Consider the following 19000-nt stretch of genomic DNA (forward strand, 5'->3'; position numbering starts at 1 on the left):
GGGGTTGGTAGCCCATTATGATTTTCATTTGGAACAAATGGATGTGAAGACGGCGTTTCTTCACGGTGACTTGGAGGAACAAATCTATATGGTACAGTCGAAGGGATTCATTAAATCGGAAAAAGAAAATCTAGTTTGCAGGTTGAAGAAATCTCTTTATGGGCTGAAACAGTCTTCAAGGCAATGGTATAAACCGTTTGATTCCTACATGATCAAGATTGGCTACAAAAGATGTGAGTATGACTACTGCGTATATGTGAACAAGCTTTAGGATCTTTTTTTTTTTTTTTTTTTGTTATTGTACGTCAATGACATGTTAATAGTTGCAAAAGATTTAATTAAAGTGAATCAATTAAAGGACCTATTGTATAAGGAATTTGACATGAAGGATCTTAGCTCAGCCAAGAAAATACTTGGGATGGAGATTCGTTGTGACAGAACTACAGAGAGATTATGGCTATCTCAGGGCGATTATGTACAGAAGGTGTTGGAGAGGTTTAGCATGGCTGATGCAAGACCAGTATGTACACCTTTAGCGAATCATTTTAAGTTGTCTACTGTAGATTTCCCGAGTACAAATGAGGAAATCCGAGACATGTCAAAGGTCTCCTATGCTAGTGCTATAGGGAGTTTAATGTATGTCATGGTGTGTACGAGACCAAATTTGGCTCATGCGGTGAGTATGGTAAGTAGGTTTCTCTCTAATTCAAGAAGGCGGCATTGGGAAGTCGACAAATGGATACTTAAATACTTACAAGGTACATTGGGATATGGCATCATGTTCGGCAAGCAACAAGATTGTCCTTTAGTTATGGGATTTGTAGATGCTAATTATGCTAGAGATATGGATGACAGAAGGTATACAACGGGATATGTATTTACCCTTGTAGGAGGACCGGTATGTTGGAGATCCATGGTACAATCTCTAGTAGCGTTATCCACGACTGAGGCGAAATATATGACAGTTGTCGAAACTGCAAAGAAAGCCTTATGGCTTACCGGTTTAGTCAGAGAGCTGGGGTTATAGTAAGATGGAGTAGTGCTGCATTATGATAGTCAGAGTGTCATTTACTTGGCGAAAAATTAGATATACCATGCTATAACCAAACACATTGATGTGAGATTCCACAAAGTTCGGGAATTGATTGCTTCAGGTGAACTTGTGTTGGAGAAAGTTCACATGTTTGAAAATGGAGCGGATATTCTAACGAAATTGATTACTTCTAAGAAGTTCAAGCATTGTTTTGACTTACTCCATGTCTCCAATTGATAGAAGGAAGATAAACCCAACTGAGCAGTTCAAGTTCAAGGTGGAGCAGTTAGACATGTTTTTCGGGATTCTCCTAAGGGGCTTGTAATCACCAAGGTAGAGATTGTTATATTTGTGTGCGGCTCTTATACTTAGTGGAATTCACAAACAAAGGAAGAAAAACATGAGTTTTGAAAGTGTCCCTAAGTGGTAGCAGAAGACTTGTCGACGAGTGTCCTATACTCGTCGACGAGGAGATCCAGAGAGCAAGAAAAACTCAAAGATCCTGAGATACCGAGAGCAAAAAATGGGCTCTTCAACGAATGCCTTGTTCTTGTCGACGAGTGTCCTTCTTGGTCTCGTCGACGAATCCCTTGTTTTCGTCAACGAGAAGTTCTAGGCTACGAGCAATTTTTTGAATTTGGAATTTGAACGTTGGGATGATTGGGTAATTGGAAGGAAACCTCTGAAACACTATTATATATGTCATTATGGGCATGTATTGAATGAGAGAGTGATCATTTTGAGAAATGTATTGTGTACTTTGAGATTTCCATAGTGAAATTTGTGTGTCATTACTTCCATGTTTGTAGGCATTGTCGAACCACGTTATTGTTCTTACTATTTATCATTTTCTAGTTGTATTTTTCATTTACTTCTTGTATTTATTCCGTTGTGTTTTGTATTTATCCCATCCATATCACAACATAATCATACCTAGCCCAAAAACTATATTGTCAGCCATTCATTTTGCTTCTATTCTGGTTCAAACTTTTATATTTGCGGTTTTCTGTTCAAAAGATAAATTTTTAATGTCTCCTAAGAAATATTCCCTTAAACTAGAGCACTCACTAAGGATAGGAGGATAGAATGTAAAACAAATTATTTTTTGTTATATAATTCAAACCCAACCAAAACAAAAAATATAAATAATTTTAATTAATAAAATATTTTTCTAATGTGCAAAGACTTTATGGTGCAAATATTCCTTTATTCTAGCTTTTCATGAATTAAACAAGAATTTTTTAATTCTCATATTTTTCATAATTTCTTCAATTGCTTGGCATAATTTATACACACACACACACACTACAAATCTGCTTGATTAAATTAACCAAGTGGTTTTATCCTAAATTATTGATTAGCAAGACTTCAATTAGCCAATCAACTGATTCGGTTACTATTCAAATTTATGATAATCAAAATTTCAGTTTAGGAGAAACCAAGCCTACTCCCATCCCCAAATGAGAATCATTGAAAATACACCGGCTTGCATAGCGAATTACCATGAATGTGTCAATAACAAGTTTCATCCCGCTGTTTTGGTGCTGCCTGAATGCACTTGATGGACTTACCCAAGTTAGAGTTTCAAATTATCAAAACCACAAAAAAAAAAAAATAAAAAAAACAACAACAACAACAACAATTAAAAAAAGGAAAAAGACAATCTCCCTGCATTCACATTGGAGATTAATTCAATTGCGTTGATTGATTATTTTAAGCACCATTTTCAAGTTTGCGTTAATCTTAAATCACATGTTTACGGGTTCAAAAAGAAAAAAAGAAATTCCTCGTTTGTAAGGAATATATTTGACAAGCTATACATAGTCCTCCAAAACATGATCAAGTTAACCATCATTTCTCATATGCATTGCTAATTGTAACTACGAAAACTTAGATCCCACTACGTTGTGAGAAAATCAAAGGACTACAGCTAAAGTCACAATTTTCCCATCAATGCAGACCATGCATGTCCATCATATCGAAGCAATGGCGATTGAGGAGGCAGCTCCTGGGGAGATTGGGAAGTGTTCATCTAAAACCTTCAAGGTGGACAGCAGAAACCTGTCGTTAGCATTCAAACACAGCTTCGCAGTTTCAAGGAGTCTGGACAAGATTGGAGATATTTTAGGACCCATCTGCCCAAAATAAGAAAGAGAAATAGGGTTAGAAATGAAGCAGCAGAAAATCACAATTAGTACTGGAATTCCAACGTGTAAATGAGAGGGAGCCCATCCTTGAACTTGCCCTAGGCCAATGTTTGCCTTGGGTACTGTCTTAAATTGTGCCTTCTCACAGAAAGGTACAAAACATGCACAGGAAGACTCCAGCAGTACAAACCAAGGGTGGAAAACATCCGTTTGTGTTGCAAAATGGCACTTTGCATTGGAAGTTGGCTTCTACAAATCCAACTCCTAAGCAAAGGGTAAAAAATTACAATACTGAACAGACACGGTTTTAGCAATTGAAATTACAGCATCTCCAGCATCATCTCTGATCATAAGAAGAATCTCACTGGGAGGCTGGCAAAGGGCAAGAACATCTCTTCATCCCTCTAGGAAGCTGTGTCCAGCACTGCCCTTGAGGCCCCAACAATAACTTGTCAGATGAAATCTCAATGCAGCCAACCTGTTCATCTAAAAACTTAAACCTCTAATTTTTCCATGCACCCAAACTGTTCATCTAAGTAGGGGCGAGCAAACGGTCGGTTCGGCCAAATTCGGTTAATTAACCGAATTAACCAAAAATTTCGGTTAAAGAATAGTGTTAACCGAACCGACCGAACCATTGGGCCTCACCGAACCGAACCCGACCGAATTTATTTTTCGGGTAATTCGGTTAACCTAATTTAACCAAGAAATGAGGGAAGGGGGAATCCGGGAAGGTGTATCTTGAGCTTGATGCCGATGAGGAGTTGGGGGTGGTTCTCGGTGAGCTGGTCTGTGCATGAGAGAAGAAAAATGAGAATGAGAGGGAGCTTGTGTGCTGGTGATGATGGCTGGCCAGTGGCGACGGCGATGACAATGGGTGCAGGCGATGGCATCACGTGAAGATGGTGGTGCGGAGCAGTGAGCTCAGGTGAGCGAGACAGAGGCAGTGACTCAGTGAGGGCTTCCGACTTCAGAGAGCAGTGACTGTGTTGGTGATGATGGCCGGCGATGCCGACGGCGATGGATACAGACGAAGGCATCGCGTGAAGATGGTGCCTGGTGGTGCAGAGGACCAAGCTCGGGTGAGCGAGCGAAAGGCAGTGAGGGCCTTACGAGTTCTGACTTCTGAGACTAAGAGTAGTGAGTGTGAGACTGAGAGTATGAGAAGGAATGAGTGAATAATCGGATTTTAATTTACTAATTTATATTTAAAATTTAATTAATTCGTAAATCGGTTAATCGGTTAACCGAATTAATATTCTCCATTAACCGAACCGAAACCCGATTAACCGAAATATTGGAAAGCATAACTGAACCGACCGAACCGAATTTTTTAACCGAACCGAACCGACCAATTTCGGTCGGTTAATTCGGTTTTCCCCGAATTATGCTCACCCCTACATCTAAGAACTTAAAAGAGGAAAACCAGAAACGAAAATCAAAAAACAAAAACAAAAACTAAAAACTAGAAACCAATAACCGGTTTGATTAACATTTATAAAACTAATACTAATTAAAAACTTAATTAAAAAAAAGCTCATTTTCATCTTTAAATCAAAATATTATAAAAATATAATTAAAATAATAAAATTACAAATAATACACACTAAAAAATTACTATAATAAAAATAAAATTTATTATAATTACTTTACTTAATTGTTCTACTTTCAAAATTTACTTTACAATAAAAATTTTATTAGACATGACAATTGAAAAATAGTAAAGTGTATAAAATAAATAATTTAATCCAAAAAAACTATTTCTTAATATTAAAATTTTTGGCAACAGGTTGCCAAAACAACTAAAAACCATAAAATTTTATTTTCAGTTTTTTTGGCAAACAGCTGAAAACCAACAACAGAAACAGAAAACTGGCAGCAAAAACAAATACATTTTTATAATCTATTTTTTCACCATGGAAAAACAGAAATAGAAAACAAGAAACAACAATGATACCAAACAGGCCCTAATATAATTTTTCAATGCACAAGGGTGCAGCTGATTGGCAAGTTCAGCCTATATAAAAAATTGCAAGTACCACATGTTCCATGCAGGAAATTCTTTTGCCACAGAACTATTGGTTTGACATCCAGAAATGCACAGGTTTTGGTTTATCACAAAGAAATTTGTGTTGGAAAATTCCAGGCAGTTAAAAAGGTAATAGTAAGACTTACTTTCACAGATGAAACAATGCAATTGCAAGCTTCAAGTGCCATAACTCCACGAGCAGCCTTGGTTCCAGCATTAAGTCAGTAGAGATTAATAATTAGTCCACAATAGCCAAAATTAGGTGGAAGCAATAATTACCTGGTAAGTCTCTTGTTGAATAGCATCCACAAGGTTGTGAAGAACAAACTCAGACAGCGATCCAAGTTCTTGTGCGTGGAATAAATCATCAAAGAATAGGTGATTTCCTAGAAACTGAATCAGCCAAGAGAGATACATTAGAATGCATAAGATGGATTGCAAATACAAACAAACACTTGATGAGAGATGCAGGACAGCATCTTGGATTTTTTCTGGCAAGGACAAAATTAGAAGAAATTGAGGGCAGAAAGGAAGGGGAAGAAGAAGAAAGGAGATGAACCCTTTTTTTTTTTTTTTTTTTTTTTTGAGGGGTGGGGGACACATTAATGCTCAATTCAAAATCAACAATAAACACCTATTACATGACTTTCATACAATTTATAAGAAACCTATAACACAAGGACTCATGCATACACCCCTAAAGATGCATGAAATTACAAACACAATATTACAAACAAGACCCCAAAACAAATAATCCTACCACAAGCAAACTAAACACACATAATAAACCACTCAGTACATTGGGCTTTAGGAGCCAATTATCCACTGACCCTATATTTTGAAATAGGCCTCCAAACTGGGTCAAAGTAATCCATCCAAACACCTGCTTCCCATACATCATGAGAAGAGGCTTTTTAACTACACAAAATGCATTAATGATGCTAAATGAGAATTATACAGTATTTAAGTTAGACCAGCTTGCAACTCACATAGGGGTCCATGCAAATTTAAAGCACCGTTATACAGTGACATTAAAATCAACAATATATAATTATTATTTTATTATTATCATCATCACACACAAATATTCGTCCATATAACTGTGCAGATAACATAAATCCATGCAAAGGAGAAAATTATTGCAGAGGGGATTCCCACAATGTCATCCAATGGCCCAATGGGTGTCTTCCCTATTGCTGACTCAGCAACAGTGGCCCAGTTCCTTTTGAACTCTCAGAAATGTGAGGAATCCATCTCCATTAACATTGACTTATTTCAAAATACCAATTTTTAACATTTTGGTCGGTAAACATCAAACCAAGCAGCAGGCTGCTACTTGAGCAGGATGAAAACTATGAATGTTCAAAGCTTTTGGTGGGAGGAAAGAACCAGATATTGCTGTGTGGGAAAGAAATCAATATGAAAACTTAGACAAAATCAAAGCTTAGGCTTTACCTTTCTCCCTGATTTGTCACCCACCATCAACCCATTTTCGCAACTTGAATAGTCCACTAGTGTCTCTCATCTCCTTTCCCACATTCTTGATATGGCATCAAAGAAGCTACCCCCATCAACCCACAAAAAACCTTTCTTCACATACTGTCTCTCATATTCTTCCCATAATTATAAGATGGCGTCAAAGTACACAAAGGCACAAGTCACAGCAAGAAAATTCATGACAATAGTTAAATTTTCTATTTCTTTCCATGGTTACAAATGTTTAGTTTGAAATGTCAAGCTTAAAATCTTTGATGAAACTCTGAGTTCAAAGGACTTGGGTAATGACCATGACTTTATGACTTTGATCACTGATAAGCTGTTATGGCTAGAAAACTGCACTACCATGACTTAAAATTGCACTGGTATGACTTAAAATAATTTTTTTTAAAGCTTAGATCAGTTTGTAAATCAATAGGTGGGTGGGTCGGTCCAGTTCATCCTCTAAATCATTAATTTCATATTTATATTTCATGAATAATTATGTTAAAAATTTACATAAAATAGAATAAATAACTTTTATAGAATCTTTGAATATATTCTATTGATATTTGGAATGAAAAATAGTATTTGTTTTGGCATAAAAATGTTTGCAAAACAATAATAAAACAATAATTATTCGTAAACTAGTCAAACCAGTCTGGCTTCTAACATGCAACAGAGTTTCAACTGATATTTTCTATCCAATCCAGTATTGGATGTTAAATCGGATCAAAGGTTGGTCCAGTTCTCCGTTTGACCAGCAGGTCCACTCCAGTATTCAAAACAAGGCTGAAATTGCTCTGCTATGACTTGAAATTGCTTGGTTTAACATGAAAGTGCTCTCTTACCAGGCCAATTTATGATATAATTGATTATGTGGGTTGTGACAATGATAAAGAAGACCCAGGCAAATGACTGCAATATTGTCAACTGCAGAAATTAATTTTGAAGTAAAACTTGGGATGAAGGCATTCGATGATGAAAAAAGCCTTTGAAATGCTTAAGAGGCTTTAATTTCTAAAAGAAAAAATATCACCCATAAAAGGGCACTGAAATACTATGCGATTGTTTGGTGTCATAGAGCGGGTTATAAACAACAGTCCTACACTTGTAAATAATAAATATACAAAGAAAGAATGATAGATGTGTTGCCCTGCTTTTAAAGTTAAAGATGGTGTTTATCAGATTATTCACATGGTCACTGAAAACAACCATGATGGGGTTAAACCCGAGCACTGGCATTTGCTAAGATTAGGTAGGTGACCCTATTGGCAAAACTGAATGACTTTTTTTTGGGGGGGGGGGGGGGGGGGGGGTGGGGAGGGAGGGATATCGTTTCAAAAAAAGATTATGAATATTTTTTAGATGCTGTCATATTTGATATGACATAATGTACCAACATGGGTGGGATGGCTTTCAATAATAGAATATGAATATTTTTTAGATGCTGTCATATTTGATACGACATAATGTACCAACAAACATGATATGATTTTTCACCATTTGTTGGAGTTAATCACCATTGAAAAAATGTTGTGCATCATTTCTGTGGTTATTTGAACATTCTTAGAATCCTTGGAGGGCAAATGACCACTGCAAGTTTTTACAATTTTGGTAAAGTAGTGGAAAATGCAATAAAGCAAGTGTTTGCTAACAAGCAACATTGCCTTCATGAACAGCATATTTCAAAGAATGTTTGAGCAAATGAGACAGGGAGATCTCCCATCCCCTTTCTTTTTCAATATTGTTACTGATGCCTTGAGCTTATGGTGGGCCATGAGAACTCACTCGTATGACATCTACAGATGACATCACTCTTTTTCTTACAGACGATATGGGTAGTTTCTCCAATTTGTTAACCATTTTTCAGGTATTTGAGAAAGTGTCAAGCCTTCTGATTAACTCAAGTCCTTTTGCTAGGTTGGCAGGATGCAGTGTTCTAAGTTGGACTATACTTATTTAAGTGTCCCCCTAGGTGGTAACCCTACTACAAACTCTTCTTGGGACCCTTTTTTTGAAAGAGTTGCTAGGAAGTTGGAATGTTAGATGGGTGGAAAGGAGCTTTTTTCACTCTTGGGGTCATATGTCGTATTCAGGCCTGTCTCTCTTCTATTCCCCTGTATTACTTGTCCCCTTCTAAAATTCCTGTGCATGTGGCTCGGAGATTAGAGAAATTAATGAGATTTCTTGTAATCAGGAATATGAGAATGGGAAAGAGACCATCTCGCAGGTTAGGCAGCTGAGTAGATCCAAAAAGGATGGCGGTTCAGCTCTAGGTAATCTGGTGCCCAAAAACATTTCCTCAGTAGGGAAGTGGTCATGACACTTTCCTTCAGAATCAAACTCTTTTTGACACAGTAATGTGCAGTAAATTTGGTCTTCTACAAAATGGGATGGATGCTAAAGTTGGTTAATATTACGTATTTGAGTCCTTGGAAATTTGTATTTCAGATTTAGCACCCTCTTTTTCCTAATATCTGATATAGTGTTGGTAATCAACAGAGAATCAACTTTTGAAAGGATCATCAGATTGTGGAGGTTCCTTCAGTTCTTACATAACCTCATCTTTTTTGCTTATCTTCTTTCCATGACACCCTTATCTCTGCCTCACTCCTCTCGCAAGAGAGTGGATACTCTTGATTCCCATTCCATGAAAAGCCTTAATGGGATAGAAACTAATGAGCATGCCCCTTTAATTAATGTGCTTCATCCTTTATGATCCTTTTAGAATCTTCTAATGAATTTTCTTACAAATCTTTACTGTCTCATTTGATTCATCATCCCAGGCTATTCCTTTTGGTCCTTCACTTTGTCCTTCGGGAATCTAAAGATCCTTCTAAGACTAAGGCCTTTCTGTGCACAGCAATCCTGGTAAAACTTAACACTAATGACTCCAAAAATGAAGACCTAGTAGGTCTTGATTGCCTAATGTGCATGCCCTCTGCTTTAAGAGTGGGGAGGACTCCCCACACTTGCTCTTCCACTTGATTACTTGGAAGTAAGTTGTTTGGTGTTCTTTGAAGGTATTTTGTGTTATAATGTTTTAGGGGTTTGGGAAGAGTCAGGAGAGAAAGGCTTTGTAGCATTGCTCATTTATGCCTATTTTTTGGTGTCTTTGAATGGAGAGAAATGCCAGAATTTTTTAGATCAAGGATACTTCGCTCAATGTGCTTTGGAGTAAAGTGGTGTTACTTGCGTCATCGTGGGTTTCTGTGAACAGTATCTTTTGGCATCCAGCTCCAGCAGATTTACAACTGAATTGGAATGCTTTAATCCAGTAGAGCGGTTTTGCAATTCATTGTTTTTCTTTGAGTTTTTCTATATTGTTCTTGTTCTTTTGTTCTGGGAGAATATCTTATTCTCCCTGTTTTCTTTTCCTACCTTGTGTTGTACTATTCTTCACCTTCTCTAATAACATCTTTGTTTGTCAAGAGAAAAGAATATTGAGCAACAATCTATATGCAAAACTAGGGTTTCAAGAGAAATTCCAAATATATCAAATGCTTGTCAGCATGACGGTGTTTGGATTCCCAAATCAATTAGGATTCTATGTTATGCAGACTTTTCCTCATTTTCCTTGTCATTTTAGGAGTAGTTATTGGAGTCCATTAAGAACTTGGGTTGGGATTTATACTTAATGTTTTCACACTCCTACTAGGAGTAGGATTCCCTAACCTATATATATGTAACCCTATGGGTCATTTTCATTCAAGCAATAATATAATTCAGAGCTTTCGGATAATTTGGAGGCAGATCCCTTTGAAGTGATCAACCTTATTTTCTCTTTTTATTTTCCATCTTTTCAATATCCCCAATTTCCCTATGATAAAACCCTAGGGCCTTATCAAATGACAAAAAATGGTTGAGGGAGTCAAGTAATAAGTGGCTTCAAAACTTGTATACCATTCAGTAGAAGTGGTCTCTAGCACTTAGTCACAACACATTTTCTGTGATTTAAGATCAATAACATTTTTTAAAGAAACGTCATGTAGAACTACTGACACTCCCTGAATTTGTGTCTCACTACGACAATAAATCCGAAAAAAAAAAAAAGAAAAGCCACACTGCATAAAAAGTGATCATAATTTTTCACGTGGTAAGCCAATATATATATGCCAACTAGTAAAATTTTGAAGCATACAGTCCGTGTATGTACTATGGTTGTTAAATTGCAATCCAGATTATACAATCCTACAACCCTATTTTACCAACATGGTCCAAATCCTATGTACAATTGCAAAATGGTAGGATCAGAGCAGGATACGAACTTGGATGGATATGGATTTGCCATCTTTCTTCACCACCATAAATCTACTCTAATACCACTCCATAGGAAATTTGAGGAGAATAGGATTTAGAAAAGATTGAAGTGGAGAAAAGAACGCATGAAATACTTAGAAACTTCTACTCCAGTTGAGAGCAATGGCTTCTGTACATTGATATTTAAAGGCTTCAAATATACCCTTCTAGATGCATAATTCCACCTAGATAAATGAATACATAATTCCATGATCTAGACACATCATCAAATTAATACCAAATTCAAGCCTAAATTTCCAACACCCAAAACTTCCAATTTGGCATGGGAACCCCGCACACTAGGTGTTGCATTAAAAATAAAATAAAAAGAAGGGGCTTCTACATGCGTAATTTTCAGTATTTTAAAGAATTCACCAGGTTTGAATTGTTGTCATAACCACAATTTAGAACCTACAAATACAAGAGGCGGAAAATTAAATAAAATACCTCTCTGTTGTTTGAATGGTATGGGAGCTTATTTTGAGATAGTGTTGCTAACAATGAAACAATTGCACACAATATCTCTGTCCTCATTTTAGGTGTTATCCTGCAACAAGGTATTTAAAACATCAAAATAAAAATTTTGAAGTTAAGTTTGCAGAATTAATGGATAAGATGGAAGGCTTACCATGATTGGGAACTAATGAGGGACACTATGCATTTAGGAAAGTGGGAGATTCCTTGATTGGGATTACCTTCAAGTGGCAATAATAACAGAATTAAATTAAATTAAAGAAATAAAATTTGAGTTAACAAAAATGAAATCAAAATAGGTACATGCATGCACACACATATGATGGTAATTTTCTGTATCAACTTTCAGCACAACAAAACTCACATTCCTTAAAAATTGAATGAAAACTAAAATTTAGGGAGGAAGAGCATTTTTTTTTTTTTTTTATAGAAGAAGAAGACAATTTATCAAAACTGGAGAAAAAGGATACAAAATATGGAGGAAAAGGAGTCCTATCTAACCAGCTAAGAGAAAAACTATAAACAAGAAGGAAAGAGCCAGCATATGAACAGCAAAATACAATACAAACAAAAAACCATTACAAAAGTGCTGCCTTCCAATATCTAACAAGGTCAGACAGTGGAAAACCCCTAAAGAAACCCAAGGAGTGCACCCTCAAAGAGGCAAGGAAAGTCAATCTTATCCCACGAAGCTATGAGGAGGTTGATCAACTTCTGAAAATTCTTGTGTTTCTTTCTGTACGCAAGGTCCAAAGAATAGAAAAAACTGCTGCACATCATAGAGCTCTGCCATTCCTATTCTTTCCAAAGCCCTTGAAGTTAACTTGAAGCAAGTCTCTCAAATTTTGTGGAGCCACCCGCTCTTCCCCAGCCATAGAGAAAAGGCCAGTCCAAAGCTGCATTGCCACCTTGCAATGCACAAAGAGATAGGCATTGGGCTCACTGTCTTCACAACACATGAAGCACAAATTAGGATTGAGAGCCATATAGGGTCTTCTCCTCTTAAGCAGACCATGCATGTGTTAATCCTTTCTAGAATCACGGTCCACACAAAATCCAGAACTTCCCCAGCAACTTAACCCTCCAAATACTGCAGTACCAAGGAAAAGGACTGGGGGTATGGGTTTTTAGTATATAGGAGAGAAAAGATTAAATATACCTGAAGAATCCCCCTCCCACGCTCTCTCAACCTCACTAATAGAGGGAATGTGCTAGTCCAACAAGGAAATAAGGCTAGTGAGCTCATCAACCTCTCTTTCATTGAGATTCGCAAGGAAGTAGAAAACCCAAGAAGAATAACACCCCTCAAAAGAAATAAAGGAACTGATAGGAGCATTATGAAGAGAAGAGAGCTTAAAAAGAGGAACCTTCAGTTCCAACGAAATCTCCCCCACCCACACACCCACCTTCCCAGAAGCGGACTCCATTGCCAATACCCACCTAGAATCGAATGAGATGAAAGAATTGACTAGCTACCTAAGAGACAAATTTACAGGGACATGCATGAGAAAAGGTGATTGGTTACACCCCTCACCCAATGCAAGCATCTCTTGTATATGTGCAGTATTTACAAGTTGGGGCACAGTAAATATCAGCCAATTGGGCCTCAACAGCAAAGCCTGTCTCATGGATTAATTTCGGGTTTAAGCAACTAAAACCCAAGAGTTTAAAAAAAAAAATCACAAAAAAAACAAAACAAACATCAAACCAATAACAAGGACCAAAAAATATGTTAAATATCTCAAGGACTCAGAGGCCCCATGAATAAAGAAAGTTACTTGAAAATTGACACATTAGTAGGGATGTAAAATAGGGCAGATTTGGAGCGAGAAGGGCAAAACCCAAATCTGTCATTACAAGAATTACCCGCCCCACCTACCACCCCAAATTTGCCCCAAGCATTATTTATATCCCCATCCCCGCCTCATTAGAGGATTCACTTCCTGTCAGATACCTGAATCCTCCCCACCAACTATAATATATATATATACACACACACACACACAAATTTGAGGAAAAAAAAAACAATTATGTCTTTATATAATGAAAATAATATAACTCATCTTATTTTTAATATAATTATAGACAACATAACCTTTCTAGTAGAATAATATAAAATAAAATAAAAAATAACAACAACAACCAACCCTTATGTCCCACAAGGTGGGGTTGGCTACATGAATCCTTTTCCACCAATAAAAGTAATACATTTAGAAGTTGTGAATAATTGAATAAAAATACTATATTTAACATGCACATTCACCCACATATAAACACAAACACTATTAGGATTCCCAAATCAATTGGGATTTAATTAATGTGTTAGGATTCCCAAATCAATTGGGATTTCTATTTAATGTTATAATTCCCAATTCAACTGGGATTTCTATTTAATGTTATGATTCCCAAATTAATTCGTATTTTTACCTAATGCGTTATGATTCCCCAATCAATTAGGATAGAGTTTGTTAAGGACTTGGATTGGATATTTTGCATTCCTAATAAGAGTAGGGCTCCCTACCCCATTACTAATATACGTAATCCTATGGAACCTTTTTCATTCAAGCAATAACATAATTCAAAACCTTTGGCTAATTTGGAGGTAGATCCCCTCGAAGTGATCAACCTTATTTACTCTTTCAATTTTTTCCATCCTTTCAATTTCCCAAGTTTCCCTAAGATAAAACCTTAGGTTCTTATTATTTGGTATTAGAGTCGGCGTTCTTGTGGATGCCATTAACCTGCTGACAAAAGCAAGATCTTGGAGTTCTTGATCTTCACTCATAAACAATGACCTTAGAAAATTTAGCAAAGTCCAAGATGGAAACTGTAGTAACCCGACCCCGAAAAAAATAATAATAATAATAAATAAATAAATAATAATAATAAAATAAATAAATAAATAAATAAAAAGATATTTTGGAAAAGATATTTTGAAAAGAGATATTTTGAGATATTTATATATAAATATCTTGGAGGAGATATTTATTTAGATTACTTAAGGGCTAAGTTAGGATTTATTCTATAAATTCTCTTATTTTCTCTCATTCTCTCATTCTCTCTCTCTCTCTCTCATTTTCTCTCTCTCTCTTGCTAAGATCCTTCGCCGTTCGTCGTCCGTTTCCAAAAACGGAGGGTACTGCATGGATCAGAAGAGGAAACTCTTCACTTTTAGGGGATAGGATCGTCGTTTCGGAGAGTTTCGGGTTTTCCCAAGAATCGAGGTAGGAATCTGATCCTAATTTTAATTGGATATTTGGATAGCAGTAGAAAACATAATATGGTTATGTTTTGTGGTTTTAGGTTTTCGGGATCTCGGGTTGTCGATTTGGACCGTTTTCATACGAACTTTCATTTCGAGTATAAGGTAAGGGGAATTTGATTACAACAGCTATTTTGGAAAACTAAACCGCTAAAAAGCTAGTTTATGTTATTATCTATGATTTAACTGTTTATTTGTGAAATTCTATCGAGCAGAGATGCCGGTTTGACGATTTTACGATTTTTGGTAAAAACGAGGTTTTCGACGTGTAATCTCCAAAATTTTACAAACATCGTTTATTTGTGTTTATACTACAGTAGGAGAGGCTCGAATCCTTCATTTATTCAGTTAAACTATGTATATTGAATTTCTATCATTTAGCGGGTTTTTGTATTAAACTTGTGTGATATATGTTGATATGGGAATGAATGGATTTTCTATACTATTGATATAGAATATGGGAATGAAATTCCAAATTTGTTATACTGATAATGTGAATAAACAGAGACTGGTAATACACCGAGCCGCATCAGTAAACAAAGAAGGGTAAACTGAGTGGAAAGACACCGGTTTGAACCCAATGCTATTATGTGAATTTGTGAAAAATACTGAAAATGCGCAGGTTATCATATTTGTATAAATTGAATTTATGATACACGGAACCACAGCTTGAGAGTCCTGGGAGGGGGGGTTGAAAAATACTTTCTTTGCGGGGTGAAATGAAACCACTGTTATATGATACGGCACGATATCGTAGCTAGATGTACACGTGCAACCACACGTATTAAACGATGTGGGTACCAAGATGGTCGGCTAGCAAGGTGAAACCATTGGCTGATATTGGGCCAATGGGGGCAGTCGGATCGTATGTAGGTACTCGGCGGTGTCTGCACGAACAGGGCATTGGACGAGTACCAGTGCACAACCCGAGCCACGGGGTAAAACTGGTTATAGGGATATTTTGCTATTGGTCATCTGATAAATCATTAAATGGTCGAAAGACAGATGTGGGAATTTTGTAATATGAATAATGATATACCTAATGCATTACTGTATTGAACATATTTGATTTATATTCTAAATGTTGAATGAAAATATGCATGTATGCAGTCACACACTGTTGTAACTCCTTCTTCCTTACTGAGAGGTGTCTCACCCTATCTTACAACCTTTGTTTTCAGGTCCGTCCGTGCGTCGGTCCTAGTAGATAAAGGGACTAGGGAGGTTATTTTGGTTAGCTTACGTAAGCATCTAAATTTTGTACTAAACTTGATGAAAGTCCTTTTTGGAGGGTTGTAATATGACGATTACTCTAAGTCCGAATGTATGTAAATTATGGATGTATTAGTGAACTCTGGTATAAGGCTAGTAGTAATCCCAATGGATGTTTATGTTTTTCCGCGACATTTACATCATGATTATGTATGATTTACACCCGTATGTCCCTGTTTAGGGCGGGTTGTTTCCATATCTTGAACAAGTATAGGTATTTGATGTATGTGAGTGACACCTGAGTCCGTGTAAAGGGTCGGGTCGTTACAGAAACTAGGCTAATGGCTGAACTTAGCAATATGTTACGCCTCAATTTGAAGTGACCCAAACATCCCTCTCTAAACTACTCAATACATCTTCTCACAAAGAGAGAGAGAAGATGATGCCCCCTACATTAACTAATCGTAAGGAGCAGCCATACATGCATGAAGGAGGTTACCAAGGAGAGTGTGATCATTGTCCTTCTCATATGAAGGTGGAATTTCCTCGGTGGGGCAATGATGACCCCGCTGCTTGGACTTCTAAAGCTAAAAAATACTTACGCTTTCACTACACTCTAGGAATATCTAAAGTTGAGATTGCCACTGTTAGCATGGATGGCGATGCTATTCAATGGTATTACTAGTTTGAAACTCGTTATGGAATGCCTTCATGGGCAAAATTTGTTTCTAGATTAATTGTCTGCTTTGGCCCATTTGGGTTCACTAGATATGAAACTATTAATGGAAAGCTTGCCAAAATACGCCGAACTAGAATTGTCTTGGAGTATCAAACATGATTTGAGTGACTATCAAACATAACTAAATATTGGAACGAAAGCCAACTCATCGGTACTTTTATTGAAGGTCTCGTACTTGACATTCGGTGTGAGGTTAAAGTGCCTCGGCCACAAACTATGACCGCTACAATTTCCTTTGCACGGTTTGAAGAAGAGAAGTTGGGAGAAGAACAATGTTGCTCTAGCAAGACCTAAGTAAGCAAGGTCAAAGTGCGTCGATCACACATTATTACCGCCGCAATTTCCTTTGCATGTTAGAAGAAGAGAAGTTGGGAGAAGAACAATGTTGCTCTAGCAAGACCATCAACAAGCAAATGTCAGCAGCAATATCACACCGCCAACTCCTCGTAATCCTCCTACCAAATGATTGACTCAAGAGGAACTTAAGAAGCAAATGACAAACGACAGCGCATTGTGATGACAAAAGGCAAAAGAGACACCGTGGCAAAAAGGGAAAACTCTTGATGATTGAACCAATGGAGGAGCCAGAAGAGGTTGAGGATGACTATGCTGATTCAAATCAAGAAGCTATGGAACCTAATGACAATGATGAATCTATTCAGTTCATGCTTTAGTTAGGTATGCTAATCTTCAAACCATGAAACTAAATGGCTTCATAAAACACCAACCTATCACTATATTAATTGATACAGGTAGCACTAATAATTTCATGGACACTAAAATTGCTAAACGGCTCTTCTATCCTAATAAGCAATGTGAAAAGTTTGATGTGAAGGTCGCAAATGGAGGGATCATGAAATGTTAAAGCAAGTGTCCGAAGGTTAAACTTACTATGCAGAATCAAGAGTTGTATGTTGATTTCTTTTTGCTGCCAATAAAAGACTACGAAGTGGTTTGCGTATTGAATGGTTACTGACTTTGGGTGATAAAGCTTGGAATTTTTCTAAACTAGTTATGATGCTCCATTGTGAATGGCTCGAGAGCAGGTTCTAAAAGAAACGTCATGGTAATGTCACTACAATTTCAAGCCATCATATGGAGAAGCTACTTAAAAAGGAGCGACATGGCTGCCTGGTGCAACTTCGAGCACCAAAGGAAATACAACATCAATATAGCCAGGATAAAAGGCCAGAATCTCTTATTCAAAATTTTCTAACTTGTTTGCAGAGCCCAAAGGATTGCCACCTCAATGAACACATGATCACTGTGTTCCTCTATCTAGGGTCCCTACTAACGTCCTTATTTTCAAAAAGTTGACATAGAAAAAGTAGTGAAAGAAATGTTAGATGATGGCATGATTCAACCAAGTGCCAGTCCATATTCTTCTCGTGTCTTATTGGTGAAGAAGGACAGTTTTTGGCAGATGTGTGTCGATTATCGAGCACTTAACCAAAATTCTGCAAAGGACGCCTCTACCTATTGTGGATGAGTTGTTAGATGAGTTGGGGCGTGCCCAATGGTTTACCAAACTCAACTCGAGGATTAGGCTATCACCAGATTTAAGTACATGAAGATGACATTCAGAAGATGTTAGCTTTGGTGTATTCCCAAGAGGAGGGTGAATTGGGTATTTAAAAATTACTTCCTAGGTTAAACTAGATCAACAACAGCTTTACACAAACCTAGGGTTTTTCTATTTAATTATAACCCAATCAACACATGCATTACCTACAATGAATTAAGCATACAACATACATGTGCTGAAAAATAAAAGTGTGGAAAATAAATTTGCGGAAATATAGAGAACACGCACAATATGTTATCGGGGTTCGGTCAACTGTGCTACGTCCCCGCCTCTAACTCGCAAGCCCGAGGATTCCACTAATGCTCACTTAACGGGTGGAGCAGCACCGATTACAATCAGGTCAATTAGCACAGGGCTGACCTCAACCTTTACAAATTCTCCTTGAGGGGCGGAGAAGGTCCTAGGACAAATTCACACGGCTGACCCCAACCTTTACACAATCCTTACCGGGCTAGATTACCGCCCCCTCAGGCCACGCCTGGAAATACAACAATATTCTCTCAAAATGAAATTGGTACAGTGATTATACTTTCATGTAAAGCAGATATGTACCTAATACGTGCAATCACATATACCACCAAATGATATAATGAAGTAAGCTCAATGTGGTCTTAGAGTTCTACTCTTAAATAATTATATAAGCGATGTAATCAGTGCGTGAGAGTACAAATAATGTGATCTTTGTATCACACAAAATATTCAATCACAATGCTCTAACAAAGATATTAGCAACACTTTAGA

The 19000-nt window shown here is 37.0% G+C and overlaps 1 protein-coding gene across 1 annotated transcript in view; it reads right to left on the reverse strand.

Moving 5' to 3' along the window:
* Window positions 1–2679: 2679 nt before the first annotated feature.
* The window catches only part of LOC131164347 (uncharacterized), a 67151-nt gene continuing 50830 nt past the window's right edge, over window positions 2680–19000 (reverse strand). Inside the window, exons 19-23 of the mRNA XM_058121474.1 lie at window positions 11616–11682; window positions 11435–11534; window positions 5489–5602; window positions 5356–5412; window positions 2680–3168 (exon numbers count right to left, since the gene is read on the reverse strand). Coding sequence (XP_057977457.1) covers window positions 3007–3168; window positions 5356–5412; window positions 5489–5602; window positions 11435–11534; window positions 11616–11682 — 500 coding nt within the window. The 3' untranslated portion in view covers window positions 2680–3006. The remainder of the gene's footprint in view (window positions 3169–5355; window positions 5413–5488; window positions 5603–11434; window positions 11535–11615; window positions 11683–19000) is intronic.

Source organism: Malania oleifera, chromosome 1 (assembly GCF_029873635.1).
Source record: "Malania oleifera isolate guangnan ecotype guangnan chromosome 1, ASM2987363v1, whole genome shotgun sequence".
NCBI lineage: Eukaryota > Viridiplantae > Streptophyta > Magnoliopsida > Santalales > Ximeniaceae > Malania > Malania oleifera.